The following is a 16,841-nucleotide window of genomic DNA, read 5'->3' on the forward strand; positions in this document are numbered from 1 at the left end:
ACACTCCCTCAGTGCTACATGTCGCAAGGTCGAATCCTCGGCCTTACCATGTCAATCGGGTTACATAGCTGCCCCTTCGTGGAGCTCACGGGACCCAGCGCGCCTGTCTGAACAATCTCATTCAAGCGTGACTTGTCTGTCGAGTACAACAAACTCCATCGGTTCGACAAGTTGTAAGGCTGAACCGGCACCTTTGCCCATTCATTCGGATAGTGTAGCTGTTTGCTCATGTCACCTGGGATCGAACAAACCAGGCAGACCAGTCTCCACCAGTTTGTCACTGGCTACAACGTGCACCGTCAGGTCGATGCGCTACCCAGCCAACCAGACGTTGCCACCTGCCCAAACGAAATCTCTGATCGTATCTCTACATCATCCTCACAACTCAGAGTGCTTGCCTGCGCTACATCAGTCAGAGGTGGTCTGTCCGTCGAGTACCACACTCGCGATTAGCACAAAGAGCTGCGTATGCGATCCCATACTCCTGAATGGCCAGTCGGTTCCCTGGGTTGCTAATTTGCGCCATACTCCTGAGTCGCCAGAATCCTTTCACGTTCCATGCTCGAGTCAGCAGGCTTGCATGTGTCGTACCGCCTGGTGGCTGCATACACACCAATCAAGATGTGCTTTACCGATTCGACGCACTGTGCGGTCGAACTGGTAATATCGCATGACCAGTCGGATTCTCCAGCTGAACCTGCGTGTCGACTTCCCAAGCTGGCGCACTCAAACGGACCAAATTGTTCGACCACAACTCATTTGCTGGTCCTGATACACTTCCGTGGCTCCACATGTCAATCCTTTCAGGTTGAAGAGCAACCCATCATCCTCACAGGTACTCAGGCTCTCAACATAGCCTTTGAATGCGACATCTACCTGTCTAGCCTTCAGCTGGGGAGGACTCAGATTTCGCACAGGAATGGGGTTTCTCATTTGGCCGCATTGAGTGACCTCGAAAGGACAACACTGATGTGGTTAAGCTACGATCCTGGTATTAGGAGCGACCGACTCCCAATTACCTCACTCATCGACAGTTGGATTGCATGCTGGCATGTGCCACATCGCTCAGCAGCAGCACACTCACCGATTGTAACGCGTCCCATCGGTTCAATGTGTCAAAAGATCATACCACCCGTCAGAATGGGCGCACATCGCATCCATCTCGATCACCAATCCATCCAGGTTAAAGGGCAGCATATCGTCCTCACGTTTACTCCGGTTCTCAATGAGGATCTCAACTACGGAATCCATGCAGTTAATCCCCAGCTGGGCGGAACTCAGCTTATGACATCAATGTGGTTAGGCTGCATCCCTGATGTCAAGGGCAGCCGTCTCCCAACCACCTCGCCCATCGACGGTTGGATAACTTCACTTGCCCAGCCAAGTTACTTGACGGTTACCGTGTGCTGTCCCATCGAGATGATGTGCTCGTTTGAGTCATACAGCTCATCGGTGGTCCATTTGTCAACCATAGCGTCTCTCCAGTCGGATCCTCCGACGGACCCCTTGCGTAATCCTATCACGCTGGCACGCTCATGTGAGCCAGGTCATTCAGGGGCATGCAAATCATCAAGCACGATGCACCCTATTGACCGTCTAGGTGCTCTTTTGTCTTACCCTCTCAAGCCGGAGTGCTCGTGCCATCTGTGTCACTCAGTCGGAGCTGGTCGGCCGATTGTGACGAATCTCATCCGCTCGCCCTGCCAAGCGGTTGAGCTGACCTCTTTGTCTACTAGCTCAGGATCTCCGACTGTATCCATGCACTCCTTTCTCAAGTCAGCACACCTGCAGTCAGCACACCACTCGGTAGCAGCGCATGCACTAATCGTGACTTGCTCCACCAATTCAATGTGCCATACAATCGAGTCGATATCCTCACACGACTGGTGGGATCCTCCAGCCGTTCCCGCATGTCAACTTCTTGAGCTAGTACGCTTGCATGGGCCATGTTGTTCAGCAGTAGTCTATCCGTCAATCACGACACACTCTGCCGGGACGATGTGCCATGCGACTGGGCAAGTGTCCTTGCCTGATCAGCCATATTCTTCAGCTGGTCACCCACCAGAGACAGCAGGTGTATCGGCTTGCCACGTATCGGGATCGTCACCCTTGCTTGGTTTGTTGGACATTTTGGCAGTTTATTCACGATGCCCTTACGAGCTGGGGCACTCACTGGACCTGCACTGTTCAGCCAGCAGCGGTTCTTTGATTGTGATTAAATCTACTGGTTCGACGCGTTGAGTTATCATACGTTCTGCCCTCATGGTTGCTCAGGCCCTCAACCAAGTTCTCGGATGTGACATCTACACGCCTAACCCCTTTCTGGGCGGAATTCAGATTACGACACCGATGCGGCTAGGCTACGTTCCTGGTGTCAAGGACGGTCATCTCTCAACTACCCACCCATCAACGACTGGGACTGTAAGCTGGGGCCTTTGCCTGCCCGGCCAGTTCCTTCGACTGTCCCTTTGCGCTCCCCATTCGTGTTAGCGTGCTCTCTTATGCAGAAGAGGCCGGAGCCTGAGATGACACATAAAGAGCTACTCCTGATGCAACTGCCCAGGTCGTGTCTTGGACCTCCCAATTGGAGGCACACCTTGCCAGGTCTATCATTGCGCTTGGAAATGTCAAGCGCAACGCATGCGCCGCGGCATCACCCACGCGAAATGTTGTACCCATCGGCCACCGTACATCTCGCCTCCAAGTTATCGCGACAGCCGTCCAACGTGGCACATCTGCCTGCCGCTCTGCCAACCACAACGGTCTGGGAACGCTTGTGCGCAAAGGAGAGAACCCCGCATCCTCGAACTGAAGCCAAACCCGCATGGAACGAGTTTTCCAATGGGTTGTGTCGTTCCATTCACATCCTTGCTGAACCGTTGCGTGAAGAGAGGCGGAAAAGCCTAGAAAACATAGAAAGGGAACTGTCAGGCGAGCGGAGTCCAGGCTGGCCTATCAAGCCTTGTCTCACAAAGAGATGCTGTGCCCAACCGAAGGCGACCATCATAGCAGATCAGGTTTACACTCGGACTGCCAGTGCGATCGGTTGCACTTCACGTCAAGCCAATGGCGTTACGGGAAAGGACCGCTATGCCTCATGGGCTGTCCCAGATTATTCCAAGTTAGACAACTTACGCACGGCATGGAGTTGTTCAGGCCCAAGACCTGTGTCATCGGAGGGGCATTACAGATACAAAAACGATGACATTAAGATCCTAGGTATCTCCCTATCTGCTGGTAGACTAAACGCTACTTCGGGCAACCGAACGAGTCTGAGTATCAGCAAGGAAATCGTCGTCTTGACTCAGCCTGAAGACTCGCAGTGGTATCTCTTTCATGCCTATTAACCTCAGCGCCCTCGGCTACTTCTATACCCATGGCCATGTCGTCAGAGCAGTCAAGTCCCACTGTCCTATTACGCCCCTTTAGATGGTTTTGTCATCTGATCAAGCGGGAGAATCCGCTTCCCAGACCAGCCCATTCTGCCTTCCCAATATCATACTGTGTGGTCGGTCTATCTCGAGTGACTCCAGAGCCCGCACAATCCTTCCGTGTCCTTGCACACTCACCCTCCGTCCAGTCACGTCGGCCCAGTGGGGGTGGAGAGAAGTTGAACTCTCGAGGTTCAATAACCGGGCTCCCAGAAAGCCAGATCCTCCACCAGAGGACTGCCCCAAAGGAGACTGGCATTAGACAAGCCTTCAGCAACGTCCTATCATTGCACTTGTTAAATACAGAGGATGAAAGATTCAACTTGGGACTAGAGGTACTAAATAGACTAGTCTCCCCTTCCATCCCTCCAAGCTATCCCTGAGACCCTGGTCTCCACCTCAGCCCCCATATTGGGCTGATGCATGAAGGAAGGGGCACATGCGCTCCCGCAAATCTATTTACTATTGTTTGTTTCGAAATCCCCGATCCTCATCCTCTCCGCGCCCCCTTTCTGCACCCATTCCCAACACCTGAAGGCAGCCATGGCTGATCGAAATTCGCTGGGTAGCATCAGCGGCTGGGATGGGAGTCAGAACTTGCAGCGTGGTCAAAGGCATATTGGAAACCGACAATTGCGATTTCTTGACAGTGACCTCCATGTCTCTGGTCATGGAGGGGATCTATCCGTACCTTCGACTGACTTAGTTCAGTTGGCTACCCTCAATCTGCCGACCAAATACTACTTTCTACCCAGATCCGGTATCAGCAGTCTCAGCTTCCACACTTGATTGCACCATACGTTTTCACGTCGCAGTCTCGCCGCCGGACGTCACCCTCCCACGGAGGCTAATCCCACCCCAAACCTGTACCGGAGTCCACCGACCACGGCATGTTCACCCGTACTGGTGCTTGATGCCATTCCCGCACTGATTGCTCCTCCATACGGACACAATGGAGCAGACCGTATGGCTGTTCTGACGTTGGCAGCTGCCAACTTCCCATCCCAATGCCAGCTCGATTGACACCGGACCTTCCTATTCCTCCATCCCTGATAAAGTCGACGTACACATTAGGCTCATCGCGAGTTACTGCAAGACCCTTACAAGGTAACGCGCCAACAAAGAGGGGCACACATGCCACCACAGTTTGGAGCCTCGGGCCAGGACACACCCTCAACGCGTTGGTCTCCTGAGGTCAACAAGAGTCGGATGCCTTCATGGAAACCAGCGAGACTGCTCACTTCGACGTCTCCCTGGATAGGGTTGTCTTATCTTGTCACTGCCATCTGCGAATTCGCGGCTTTTGATCGCGCCGTCACATCCCAGCATCCACTTGGCCACTTTGTCAGGACATAGAACCCGCGAACGGTCGGCATCGCTCAACCAGGTTTCGAGTTGTGCCGGGCACAGGTTTCCTGGTCGCTTCAAGGTCACCACTCGCATGCAATGCAAGTAACACTCGCAGTGGGCACGATTATGTGCGACGAGACCTTCCTGCGCCCTTGCACTTGCATCGACGGCAGAGCCGCCAATGACGATTTACTGGCATAGGTGCAGAGTGGAGGGGACTTCTCATGCTCAAGTTATGGGCTTGATCCGCCAATTCAACCTACACCCATCAGCAAAAGTCCGTTATGCTCCGGAGCATCAAGAGTGGCTGGAGCATGTGGGAGACAAAACAGCAGATTGGGCACTCCTGGAGCCAATAGTGTTCTCCTGGGAGGGGGTTCAGGAGCAGCTGGGAGTGGTGAGGAGTATGTAATGTGCCAGGAGCAGTGGGAGGAAAATTTTGGTCTCTAAAAAGTTGAAAAAAAAATTTTCAGGAAAAAATCAAAAAAAAAATCAGGAACTATAGTGCCTTTAAAGTGCTTTCAGGACATATAATTATTTGCAAAATTGAGGAAGAAATGATGGAGAAAAATGGAAAATACTTTCGGAGACCCGAGAAATAATGAGAACTGAATTGATGGGGAATAGGAAAGTGAGGGGAAGCCTTGTAAGCATTGTTATTTTCTGCTGTTCTGATTTTTCCTGATTGTTCTTGGTCTCACTCCCAGCTGCTCCTGGACCCTCCCAGGAGCTTTCAGGAGCTTCCAGGAGTATTGAGGAGCAGCTGGGAATGAGACCAAGAAGAATTGGGAAAAATCAGAACAGCAGAAAATAACAATGCTACAAGGCTTCCCCTCACTTTCCTATTCAATTTTCAGACTTTCCCATCAATTCAGTTCTTGGGTCTCCAAAAGTATTTTCCATTAGCTGCTCCTGGACCCTCCCAGGAGCTTCCAGGAGTATCCAGGAGTATCCAGGAGTATCCAGTAGCAGCTGGGAGTGAGACCAAGAACAATCAGGAAAAATCAGAACAGCAGAAAATAACAATGCTTACAAGGCTTCCCCTCACTTTCCTATTCCCCATCAATTCAGTTCTCATTATTTCTCGGGTCTCCGAAAGTATTTTCCATTTTTCTCCATCATTTCTTCCTCGATTTTGCAAATAATTATATATCCTGAAAGCACTTCAAAGGCACTACAGTTCCTGAATTTTTTTGATTTTTTCCCTAATTATTTTTTTCAACTTTTTAGAAGTCCCTATTTTTCAAATTTTCCTCATTTCCCTCTATATCCCCCCTCATTCCCCCCTCATTCCCCCCTCATTCCCCCCCCCCCCTCATTCCCCCCCTCATTCCCCCCCTCATTCTCCCCCTCATTCTCCCCTCATTCTCCCCCTCATTTCCCCTCATTTCCCCCTCATTTCCCCCCTCATTCTCCCCCATTTCCCCCTCCCCCATATTCTGCCAGCCCGAAAGTGATTAAGTTGCCAGATTAATCATATATCAGGCCATAAATTTTGATTGTGTATTGGTGAGTCTCAGTGTCCTTGATATATAGTATAGTGTTTGATCTAAATGTTAAGCAGTGTCTTGTTGTGTTAGTCTTGTGGTAGGAGGTATTCATGGGGGAACTTCCCTCTTTTTTTCCTTTTCATTTTCAAATGCTCCAGGAGCTCCCAGAAGCTTCTCACCCCTATACACTTTGAAGCATTTAAATTGTATTTACTGGATATGTTTGTGCACAAAGCAATGCTCCAGGCCCTCCTGGGAGTGCCCTGGAGTACCTAGCCAACTCCGGAGGAAATGGGCTGTTCCTGGACCGGCCAATCTCCTCCTGATTCTCCCAGTGCTCTCGATACTCCGGAGCACTCAGGAGCATAACAATTTTTTGCTGATGCCGGTCCTCAGAGGACCCGCAAGGTCTAGGTAGGGTGAACTCTTCCCGACCCAGGGTACTCAAGTCGACAACGAGGGCAAGGAGATCGCCTTGCATCATGCGCGAGAGATGACATCATAGCCCAGACCATCCAAGTCACTGTTCTGAATACCCACTGTTGACCCAGGTCTGGTACCAAGGCACATGTCAATTCGCGGTGCCCACTCCAGCACCCAAAGCTGCTTCACCACCCAGCAGCCCCGGAAGTGTCACCACCTAGCATCACCGACCCCTATAAGACCATTCACCCTCAGTGGTGTCTATTGCGAGATGTGCTATGAAACTAGACTACCCCATGACGATCTCAGCACTTTCCCATGTGGCTAGACCCAACTCCCCATATATGGGTTGGGCTAGGAGATTGATGTCCTGGGTTCCCTTATCGCGCACAGACCGTCTCCGAGCCATTGTGTTCAGGAATGGTGTCACTGCTGGCTCTATCACAGTGGGCCGAGTACATTGGGTCTACTCCACCTGCTGAACGCTCCCAGTTGGGTTGGGACAGGGTTGTCATACAAGCCAACAACCGGAGCCTCAGGCTGCTAACAGGTCTCCAGCCCACCTTCCTCATCATCGGTTCCTCAGTACTGGGAACCTGGGCTCTTGAAGGACCAGAGGAAAGACATTGCTGTCACACTGGCCCATAAGAGTCTGGGGGGCAATGTTATAGAAACGGATCTAGAATCTTATGGTCCGTGACTATAGGCAAGCAGACTTTGGGATTCCATCACCTTATTTCGCTGTCAAACCCCATGCCAAGCTTTCCCACTGGGTTTTGGTGCTGGCTGGGGGATTTGTTGAGTTTCAAGGGATTTCCCTTGACCATTATAATATTTATATTAGATAGTTATGAGTCATATGACATGTAAGGCAGTTGCCGGAATTGTTCCTTCATTATCAAATACATAACCCACAAAACCTTGTACCCGCAATTGTAACTGCCACACCATTGTGCCACCACTGTAAGCCTTCTCTGTAACATCTGAATTGGTCCATATCGATGTCTACATCGATATTCTTACAATCTGTGAGAAAACCTTATCGGCCCGGTGAGTGCTCAGACACTGGACCTCACTCTTCCCGCTCCCACCCCCCACTGGGTGGTTGAGCTCCTATTCCTATCCTTCCTGTAGTACCCTACTGGGTCCTACAACCCTTCCTCCCTTCTTGGGAGGGAGAAGTGACCCAGGCAGCCCCAGGATGCCTGGCCATGTACCCACGGGCCCAAATTCCCACGGTCACTCACTACCATGCACTGGTCAACCAACCTGTCTGTCCCAACAAGTCCCGCTACCGGTACGCTCCCTTGAGCGCCAAGTAACCGATAGGCAACCACTGGGCTACTCCCTCAAGGAGTGCCGACTACCCACGCTACCGGTACGCTCACATGAGTGCCAAGTCACCGCTAGCCAACTGTTAGATGGCTCCCTCAAGGAGTCCCCATTATACCCGCTGCCAGTATGCTCCTTGGAGCGCCAAGTTGCCGCTAGCCAACTGTTAGGTGGCTCCCTCAAGGAGCCCCCATTATACCCGCTGCCGGTATGCTCCTCGGAGCGCCAAGTTACTGTTAGTACACCCGGTCTCAGATCTCCTGCTCTCCCTTCAACGGCTATGCAGCCACCTCTGTCCGTGAGCAGAACGGCTCAGGTTGGGTTCCCCGGAACCCATTCCTGTAACACCGCTGGGCATGCATCTGTTATGACCCAGACATGGAGTTTGGTCCTCTCTCTTCTGAGAGGCTTTCCAGTGGGTTCCACTGGACGGGCATCAGGATCGGAGCCCTGCATGCTAGACGTTTGATCTCGTCGAAGCATTTCTGGTGGAGTGGTGTCCACCTGAATGTCTGCTTGTTTGAGCAGATTGTTTGCAGTGGTCCTGTGTAACCGCTGACGTTTGGCATGAATATCAATAGATATTCTACCATTCCCAGGAATCTTAGGACTCCTGTGTGGTCTACTGGCTCTCGCCAGTTGCGGATTTTTTCCATTTTATCCGCTTGAGTGTGGATGCCCTGTTTGTCCACACGGCTTCCTAGAACGTCTAGGATTGGGGCAAATGGCTGGAATTTTTTCTGGCTTATGTAGAATTTCGCCCCTTTTAGGCGAGTGAACAACCACAATAGTGCTTTATTGTGGTTTTCCACCGAGCTTGTGCTGGTGAATATATCATCGAACCAGATGTGTAGGTGTCTGCCTACTTCTCCTCGTAGTTCCCAGGTCAGTGCGTGCTGGAAGGTGCAGGGAGCGTTGCAGTCTCCTTGCTCCATCGTGTTCGAGTTGTACATCCCATGGGGCATAGAGAATGTCATCCTATGGACGTCGTCTGGGTCCACACGTATTTGTTCGTACGCATCCGACATATCGATCTTGGATTGGTATGTTGCTCTGGCAACTGATTCTTGGATCAGTCGCATGTCTGGCATAGGTGTGACATCGAGGATCGTGTTTGAGTTACGATTCCTCGCATCTATTACTGTGTGCAAAGATCCATCTGCTTTGCAGATGCACAGTAGTGGGCATGCTCGCTCGCTGTTCACAGGATACCACCATCCTGCTTTTACATAGCGATCTATTTTGGTCGCTAGTGCTTCCTGCAGTGCTGCAGGACATCTCAGGGTGTTTTCCCGAAATTTCTTGTTCAGATCCTTCAACGGGATTCGATGGTTCACCTCCCTCAAGGGAGGCATTTCTAATGGCACTGGTGCCATTACGGTTTCGAATTTTTCTCTCCACCACTCCCTGAGTGTTTCGAACTCGGGGTTGTTCATGGAGAGACCTTCCAGGTGTGGTACGTCTGGAAGTTCTAGTCCTTCCGGACTAGGATTGGGCCAACCTTCAGGGTATTTTCTTTTGATTACCCTGAGGTGTGTTTCAATCCCGCCTCCCTGTCAGGGGGGCTTCTTTTTTGGTTGTTCTCGAGCTCTTGCTCGAGTTTTCCATCCATGTGATCTCATCACACGGTCTTCGCTTATTCCAAGGGTGTCTATGTTGCCCTTGTTCACCGTTCTCACTTTGTGGGACCGGAAGTCTAAGCTTACCTGGTTTTTGTTTAACCAGGGGGCGCCGAAGATGGCATCGTATCTGTCGATGTTGATTACATCGAAGTAGTGTTTTTCTACGTGGCTGTTGATCTCAACGTCCATGTTTGTTCTGAACAGGATCTGTGATCTTGTTCCTTTCATCCCCATTTGAAGGACGACTGGGTTCTCCAATTGGAGAATTGGGATGTGGACTGTGTGGACAAAGTCCGGTGATAAAGCATCCATTTCGGCTCCACTATCGAATAGCGCATAGGCTTTTATGCCTGCTATTTTTATGTGAGCTGTTAGCGTTCTCTTCGTTGAGAGCGGTCTGTTTGCGGGGTATTTTCCCGCATCTTTTGAGATGCGGAATTTCGCATCAAACAAGGGGACTGGGTTTTGATGGACTTTTGGTCCTTCTTCCCTTTGTCCTTGTTTTCCTTGGGTACTTTGGTGTATTTCCCCAAGGCGTCTTTTCTTGGTGCTTCCACCAAGGCTTCGGCGACTTTTTCGTCTGCCATGTTTTCTAGCTGGCGTGCTACAGCCAGTTTGATTTTGTAATTTATGTCGTCGTGGTCGACGACTGACATTGGGCCCATCCTTATGGTCCCAACATTGACTTCCTCACCCTCTGAGTCGGGTGAGTATTGAGGTCCTTCGTATGGGTCCTCTACTTTGAAGCTTGATGCTTCGGAGTTACCAGGGTTGTTCTCTGGTTTCTCATCTGATGAGCCTTTCGACTCTTCATCCATTGAGGTCGCAATCTCCATGGCAGCTATGCACCTTGGTTTTTCATCGCTTGTTACATTGTGTCTTGGGAAATCTTTCGTTTGCCCTATTTTGCCGCATTTGCCGCAAATTGGAATTGACTTTTGGTCAGTTTTCCTCGAGTTTTTCGAGGATGTATCCTCTTTCCATCTGGGTTTCAGCTCTTCAGCCTTCTTTCCTGATGGGAGGGCTCTACCGCGGCTCGTGGTTGCTGTGGTAGTTGTTCGGGTATAGTAACCTGATTCGTAGGCTGAAGACATCTTCAGCCCGTCGATTATCTCGTCTACATGAGATATTGCTTTTAACATCTCCTCGTTTGAGGAGAAGTCTGCTCTGATTCTATCATGAGCAATCATTTCCCTCTTCCATTTGAGGGGAATGTAGTTTAGGAACCTGGCGTTGAAGGATGCCTGGTCTGGTGGCTCACCATCTGGGATGCTGCTTTGGACAGTTCTAGGTAGAACTGTTTTAGGCCTTTTTCCGCTTCGTATTTGACGTTGCGGTACTTCTTTGTTGCATTCAGCGTGGCAGAGGCTTTAATGAAAGTTCTCATCAATATGTTGAAAACTTCGAGGAACATGCCCTCATCTCCTCTGAGGAGAGTTTCGTCTCGGAGTCTAATTCCGAGGTCGAATGTGGGCCCCCCTAATCCACAAATCAAGCAGTCCAGGTGGACTTCATCGAATTGGGGACCTTTGCATCCTCGCGAGGCGAGGAATCCCAGTAGTTCTGTGAACCACTGCCAGAACGATTCCATGTCGTTCTCCCCTGACCATTTCTTGTCAGGGAATGCCGGCCCATTCTTTAGGGCTTCAGGCTTCACTCCTTCTGGGTAGGGAGTGAGTATTCTCACTTCGGCCATTCTTATGGCCTTTTTGTACCATTTCTCCAGGTACTCTTCTTGCTCCCCTGCCTTCGCAGGGTCGCTATCCAATGGAGATCTCTCCTTTGGGGGGGTTTTTGCTGGGGGAAATCTTCCTTGCAGCATTTCTTTGGTTTCAGGCGAATTTGCCTGAAGTTGTATTTGGATTCTCTCATTGTTTTGAGAGGGTGTGATTGAGTTACCTCTCTGTTCGAGAGGTCCGTCATAAGTGGATGTTTGGCCGAACCTTTGGTTTGTGCCAATTCTCCTCCTAATCTCTGAACGATGCCTTCTTTCGGCATCGTCTTCTCCTATCCTTGGGAGAAGGATCTCCTTAGCGTCTCTGTCGAGTCGCTGATGATATTCCAGTGTGCTTTCACTGGTGGTTCTTTTCGTGAATTTTTCACGAGTTCTATTTATGTCCTGGACGTGGTCCAGGGGTGTTTATTTGTTTCCTCACTTTTTTGTGAGAAATTTATTTCCTTCAGCAAGTCTGTTTGTTCGCTGATTTTTTCAGTCAACGCGTCTATTGCGTTGGCCATTCTTTCTAGAGTTATCTCTAGACGAGCTGTACTATTATGGTTCATTTCCTCGATCTTTTTTGGATCGAGTTTATCGCGTTTATTATGCGCGATTCCTGGTTTTCCAGGAGGAAGTTTGGTTGGGCGAGCAGAGACTCTCCCCAGTTGACATTTCCGCTTCTGGGGGTTCCAGAATGGGTTCTTGGAGTGAACACTCCACGCTCGCTTTGTTTAGGCGAGGCCGTTGCGGAGGGTGCTGTCATATCCCGGAATCCCGACCCCGCGCACTCCCACCACACCACACCTTCCTAACAACTTCACCATCCCCTACACCATGCCTCCCCACTCCCCAAGTCACCTTCCCTCCTGACTGTCTCAGCTCCGGTCTGGTTGCGGCACACCGAACCTTGGCCACTCCCATCCCGGAAGCTCGGTCCCGAGTCGGAACATTCGGAGACCCCGGATTTGCTCCGATATCCCGATGGACCTCCGACATCCCATGACATGCCCTTAAACCATTCCTCCACCCATTTCATTTATTTGAGTCACCTAACATCCTTCGGATACGCAACTCCGCTTTCGGAGCTACCCGCATCCTTTGGTGATCTCCCTCACGTTATCACTTATTAGTCACCTTCCATTCTTAGCATGACTACCTTCTTCCTAGCATTCAGTCGGCTAACCCCCTTTACCATTTGTCTTCCCCATTCATTTTCTGGCCTCCAACTCTGCCCTCCTTGGCCCGACACCTCGGTTCCCCGTTTAAGATATCGTTTGGGACCTTTCGGTACCTCTCGGTATCATTTGGTGTTGCCCCATTGTCATTCGGACTTTGACTAAGTCCTTCCCATTCCCCTTTATAAATACCCATAGATTAGAACCTGTAGTTCCTCGGTTCTAATCTCGACTAAAATGCCACCCAAAGTCCCTCTGAGTGAATCCCGTTCCTGTTCTACAAGACACCTCAGACATAAGAAATACAAAGACTAACTGAGACATAACAGAGGCACAGCGCTCCCTCCGAGTCGCTGAGGCCGCATCCTTCTTAGAGCCTCTTGTACCACCCAGCAGAACCAGGCTCCCTAAGAAGCTTCAGTTCACTACCGGAGCCCTTGGACCCCCTCTAGTTGAGCCCTGCCTGCATTCGGACTCACGCATTTACCCCCTTTCGATCTCGGGTCTTGACAGTTACAGTGAAGACGGGTCTGCAAATGGCAGAGCCAAGCGGAGCGGAGCTAATGGGGTTAAACGTTAGCTGACTGAATGTTACCGACGAGTCAGGTTACGGGGTTAACGGAAAGGCAGGCAATAACCCAGAAACGGAAAGGAGGGATAGGCCTGAAGGTGGGCTCTGCAGGGCAGGCGAGTGTATTGCCCAGCGGAGGCAGGAGTGCGCTAGCGGATGTCGGAGCTGTCCGGAAGTCTTCAGGGCTCCGTACTTAGGGAGGTGTAGGTAATAAATTGAAAGGAGGGGGTGGTGACCATCAAGGGGTACCGAGGGGATTGCGGAATACGGGAGCTCCGAGGTTAGTGAAGAAGGAGTGGAGGTAGACCGGAGGGATCGGAGGGATCGGAAGTTGATGGCTGGGATGGATATGACATTCGTGGCGTAAGGATGTCCCTGGGAAACTAGTCGATATCAAAGCTGGGGAGCTAGCCCAGCTGGCATAGTAGCCTTATATACATGAGTTCTGCTAACTCATGAGAGCATGGTTACATTGGGAATAGATGGTAAACAATAGAAGCACGACATCAGATAGGAAGATAGATGATGTGGGAGATGAGGGAATATTGGGTAAGGGGTGACATGATAGCGAATATAGCGCAATGAGTTATATCTGCATTCTAACTATGTAATTATCTCACACAATCTCGGCTAACGATTACATCATTGATGATTACATTATTGATATCACTAGAGTAAAGGGGGCCGGATAGCCAGATGTCCCCTGACACCTATCTCCATCCGTTCCGATACTCACCTCGGACTGAACATCACTCCTCTTGCCACCCTCCTCCTCTTACTCCTCTTACTCCTCATGACACCTCCACCCTTCTGTCACTCTCCTACCCTACTTCTGTCTGCTCCGATACTCACCTTCTGTCAGGGATGCATCCGGGGTTGAAGGTGCCTGGGTGTAACACCCAGCACTGAGGCCATTGCAGGGTGTGGAGCGGGCGTGCATACTGACAGGCTGTCACGGCCATGCATTCCAGCCTGTTCCCCACCCGTCCCGATGCCACCCGAGCCCATTACCGCTATGCGAGCATGAGCACGAGCCCTGACCTCAGCCCTATCCTCCCTGAGGACTCCCTGCTCACTCCCCTGCTTGCCCCTAGGCTCCCCTGCACCTGGCTGACTCCCCCACAGCCACACCAACCTTCCTGCCCTGAGTCTGCCTCCGGCACCATGCCCAGCGTGACTCCTCTATCCGCCCACTCGGCCCCTACAGGGCCGCTACCATTCCCGCACCCGACTCCGGCCCAACTCCGAGTCCAGCGCTGCTATGATACCATCACTGCTATCACAGCCCTACACTCTTTCCTTTATTTATCTGTTATTGTTTGTTTTGACCCTTGGTCATTGCCGGCCGCTATGCGGCCAACCCCACTCCTTATTCTTGTTTGCTTCCGGACCCTTCGGCCTCCGGCCCGGGTCCGCTTCCATTCACCTCTTCCTCCTATATATATCCTGTATGATACTTTATTGTACCTTAGCTCTAATATCGATGTGACCACGACCCTAAGTCTTGACCCCAACAAGGCAACCCCAGTGAGTCTGAAATGAGGGCCAAGAGACAGCTAGGGGGCACAGCACTCCCTTTAGAGTTGCTGAGGCCAAATGCCCTACCCTCAGGCCTTGTCACAGCATCATGGCCATCACAGCCTATAGCGGCCCACTAATGGTGACCTTCGGTGCCGACCCGGACCAGTGTCTAACACAGGCCCGGTATGGGATGATGGTCCCTGGCCACTCAGACTGAAGTGGGAACTGTGAGTTGTTATTAAAAAGGGAAACTATGCTACTTACCTGAAGTGGGAACTGTGAGAAGAAGGTTACTTCTTTGGTTCCCACCCCAGGTACCTTTATGTACATGCGGCTTGGGTCACATGAGGTTTGCCATGTCACCCTGCATACAGCCGCAGTCATACAGGTGTCCCCATGGGGGATCCTGAGGGCATGTGCTGGGTTGCACCATGAGGCTGTCTGGGTTGTCTGGGGCTGGGTGTGTCGTGTGCATGTTGCAGGTGGGTCAATAATACATAGATATGGGGAAAGATCATCCATGTAGATAAAGATAGAAGAAAGAACAAAAGGACAGAAGGGAGAACAAGAAATGAGGAACCATGATGAAGGGTGAGGGATAGAGGTGAGTGGGATACCAGGTGAGGGCAGGTGGAGCTGGGTCAGGCAGGTGTGCCCTGACACCTTTGGACCTGACACCATTCCTCTCCTCCACTCCTCTCCCCACTCCTCTCTTCTCTCTCCTCCGACCCTCTTCTTCCAAACCTCCGCCAAGTTACGGCCTTCCGCTGCTGTCCTGTACCCTGTACTTGGACACCACTCATACATTCGCTCCTGTCATATCCATCCCCAGCCATCGACTCCCGGTCCCTCCGATCCCTCCGGTCTACCTCCGCTCCGTCTTCACTAACCTCGGAGCTCCCGTATTCCGCAATCCTCTTGGTACCCCTCAATGGTCACCACCCCCTCCTTTCAATTTATTACCTATGCCTCCCTAAGGAGCCCCGAAGACTTCTGGACAGCTCCGACATCCGCTAGCGCACTCCTGCCTCCGCTGGGTAATACACTTGCCTGCCTTTCCGCTAACCCCGTGACCCGACTCGTCGGTAATATTCAGTTGGCTAATGTTTAACCCCGTTAGCTCTGCTCCATTTGGCTCTGCCATTTGCGGACCCGTCTTCGCTGTAACCATATATATATCCAACTTGTACATAGGTTACACTTCAGTAATAAAATCGACTAGAGTTATCCCCCTTCAGTTCTGGTTGCCAGTTAGTAAGTTAGGGCACAGACGTGTTACTAGGCACAGCGCTCTTGGCATAAGTCGCTGAGGCTGAAGCCCTCCGCCACAGAGACTTTCCTTCGTCTCGAACCTGGCCTCTGACAGCTCCAAGATTCCATCATAGTTCCGACCTCGGACTTTGACTCCACCTTGGCTTAAGTCCATTGCATTGGTGACCTCATACTATGTAAACACCATTGCCAACATTCCTTGGACTTTCAACCCCACCTCTGTAACCTCCATAAGCTCACAACCTCTGAGCTCCATGGATCATACTCGGTGTCAGAGACCAGATTCGAGACAAGGGAGTGTCTCCGTAGCGGAGGGCTTTGGCCTCAGCGACTTCTGCCAAGAGCGCTGTGCCTAGTGACACGTCCGTGCCCTAACTTACTGACTGGCAATCAGAACCTAAGGGGGTAACTCTAGTTGATTTTATTACTGGAGTGTAACCTATGTACAAGTGGGATATATATATGGTTACAGCGAAGATGGGTCCGCAATTGGCGGAGCCGAATGGAGCGGAGCTAACAGGGTTAAACATTAGCCGACTGAATATTACCGACGAGTCGGGTCGCAGGGTTAGCGGAAAGGCAGGCGATAACCCAGAAACAGAAAGGAGGGATAGGCCCAAAGGTGGGCTCTGCAGGGCAGGCGAGTGTATTGCCCAGCAGAGGCGGGAGTGCGCTAGCGGACGTCGGAGCTGTCTGGAAGTCTTTGGGGCTCCGTACTTAGGGAGGCATAGGTAATAAATTGAAATGAGGGGGTGGTGACCATCGAGGGGTACCGAGAGGATTGCGGAATACGGGAGCTCCGAGGTTAGTGAAGAAGGAGCAGAGTTAGACTGGAGGGAACGGAGGGACCGGAAGTCGATGGCTGGGGATAGATATGACACTCGGTACTTTTGCCAATTGTAATGTATCTTTCACGCTTTCCCCTCTCCCTTGTTTG

The 16,841-nt window shown here is 51.2% G+C and overlaps 1 protein-coding gene across 1 annotated transcript; it reads right to left on the minus strand.

Annotated features, from left to right (window-relative positions):
• Positions 1-412: 412 nt before the first annotated feature.
• Positions 413-4,874, minus strand: EI90DRAFT_3016753 (uncharacterized protein; the record flags this gene model as incomplete). Its single annotated transcript, XM_039057031.1, has 14 exons — positions 413-601; positions 646-697; positions 737-928; positions 1,151-1,266; positions 1,401-1,516; positions 1,786-1,926; positions 1,987-2,178; positions 2,404-2,555; positions 2,597-2,903; positions 3,136-3,165; positions 3,570-3,683; positions 3,895-3,962; positions 4,316-4,520; positions 4,673-4,874. The coding sequence occupies 14 exons, from the start codon at positions 4,872-4,874 to the stop codon at positions 413-415; spliced, it is 2,076 nt and encodes a 691-aa protein (XP_038915595.1).
• Positions 4,875-16,841: the final 11,967 nt, after the last annotated feature.

Source organism: Cantharellus anzutake, assembly GCF_015039405.1.
Source record: "Cantharellus anzutake strain C23 chromosome Unknown EI90scaffold_26, whole genome shotgun sequence".
NCBI classification, from domain to species: Eukaryota; Fungi; Basidiomycota; class Agaricomycetes; order Cantharellales; family Hydnaceae; genus Cantharellus; species Cantharellus anzutake.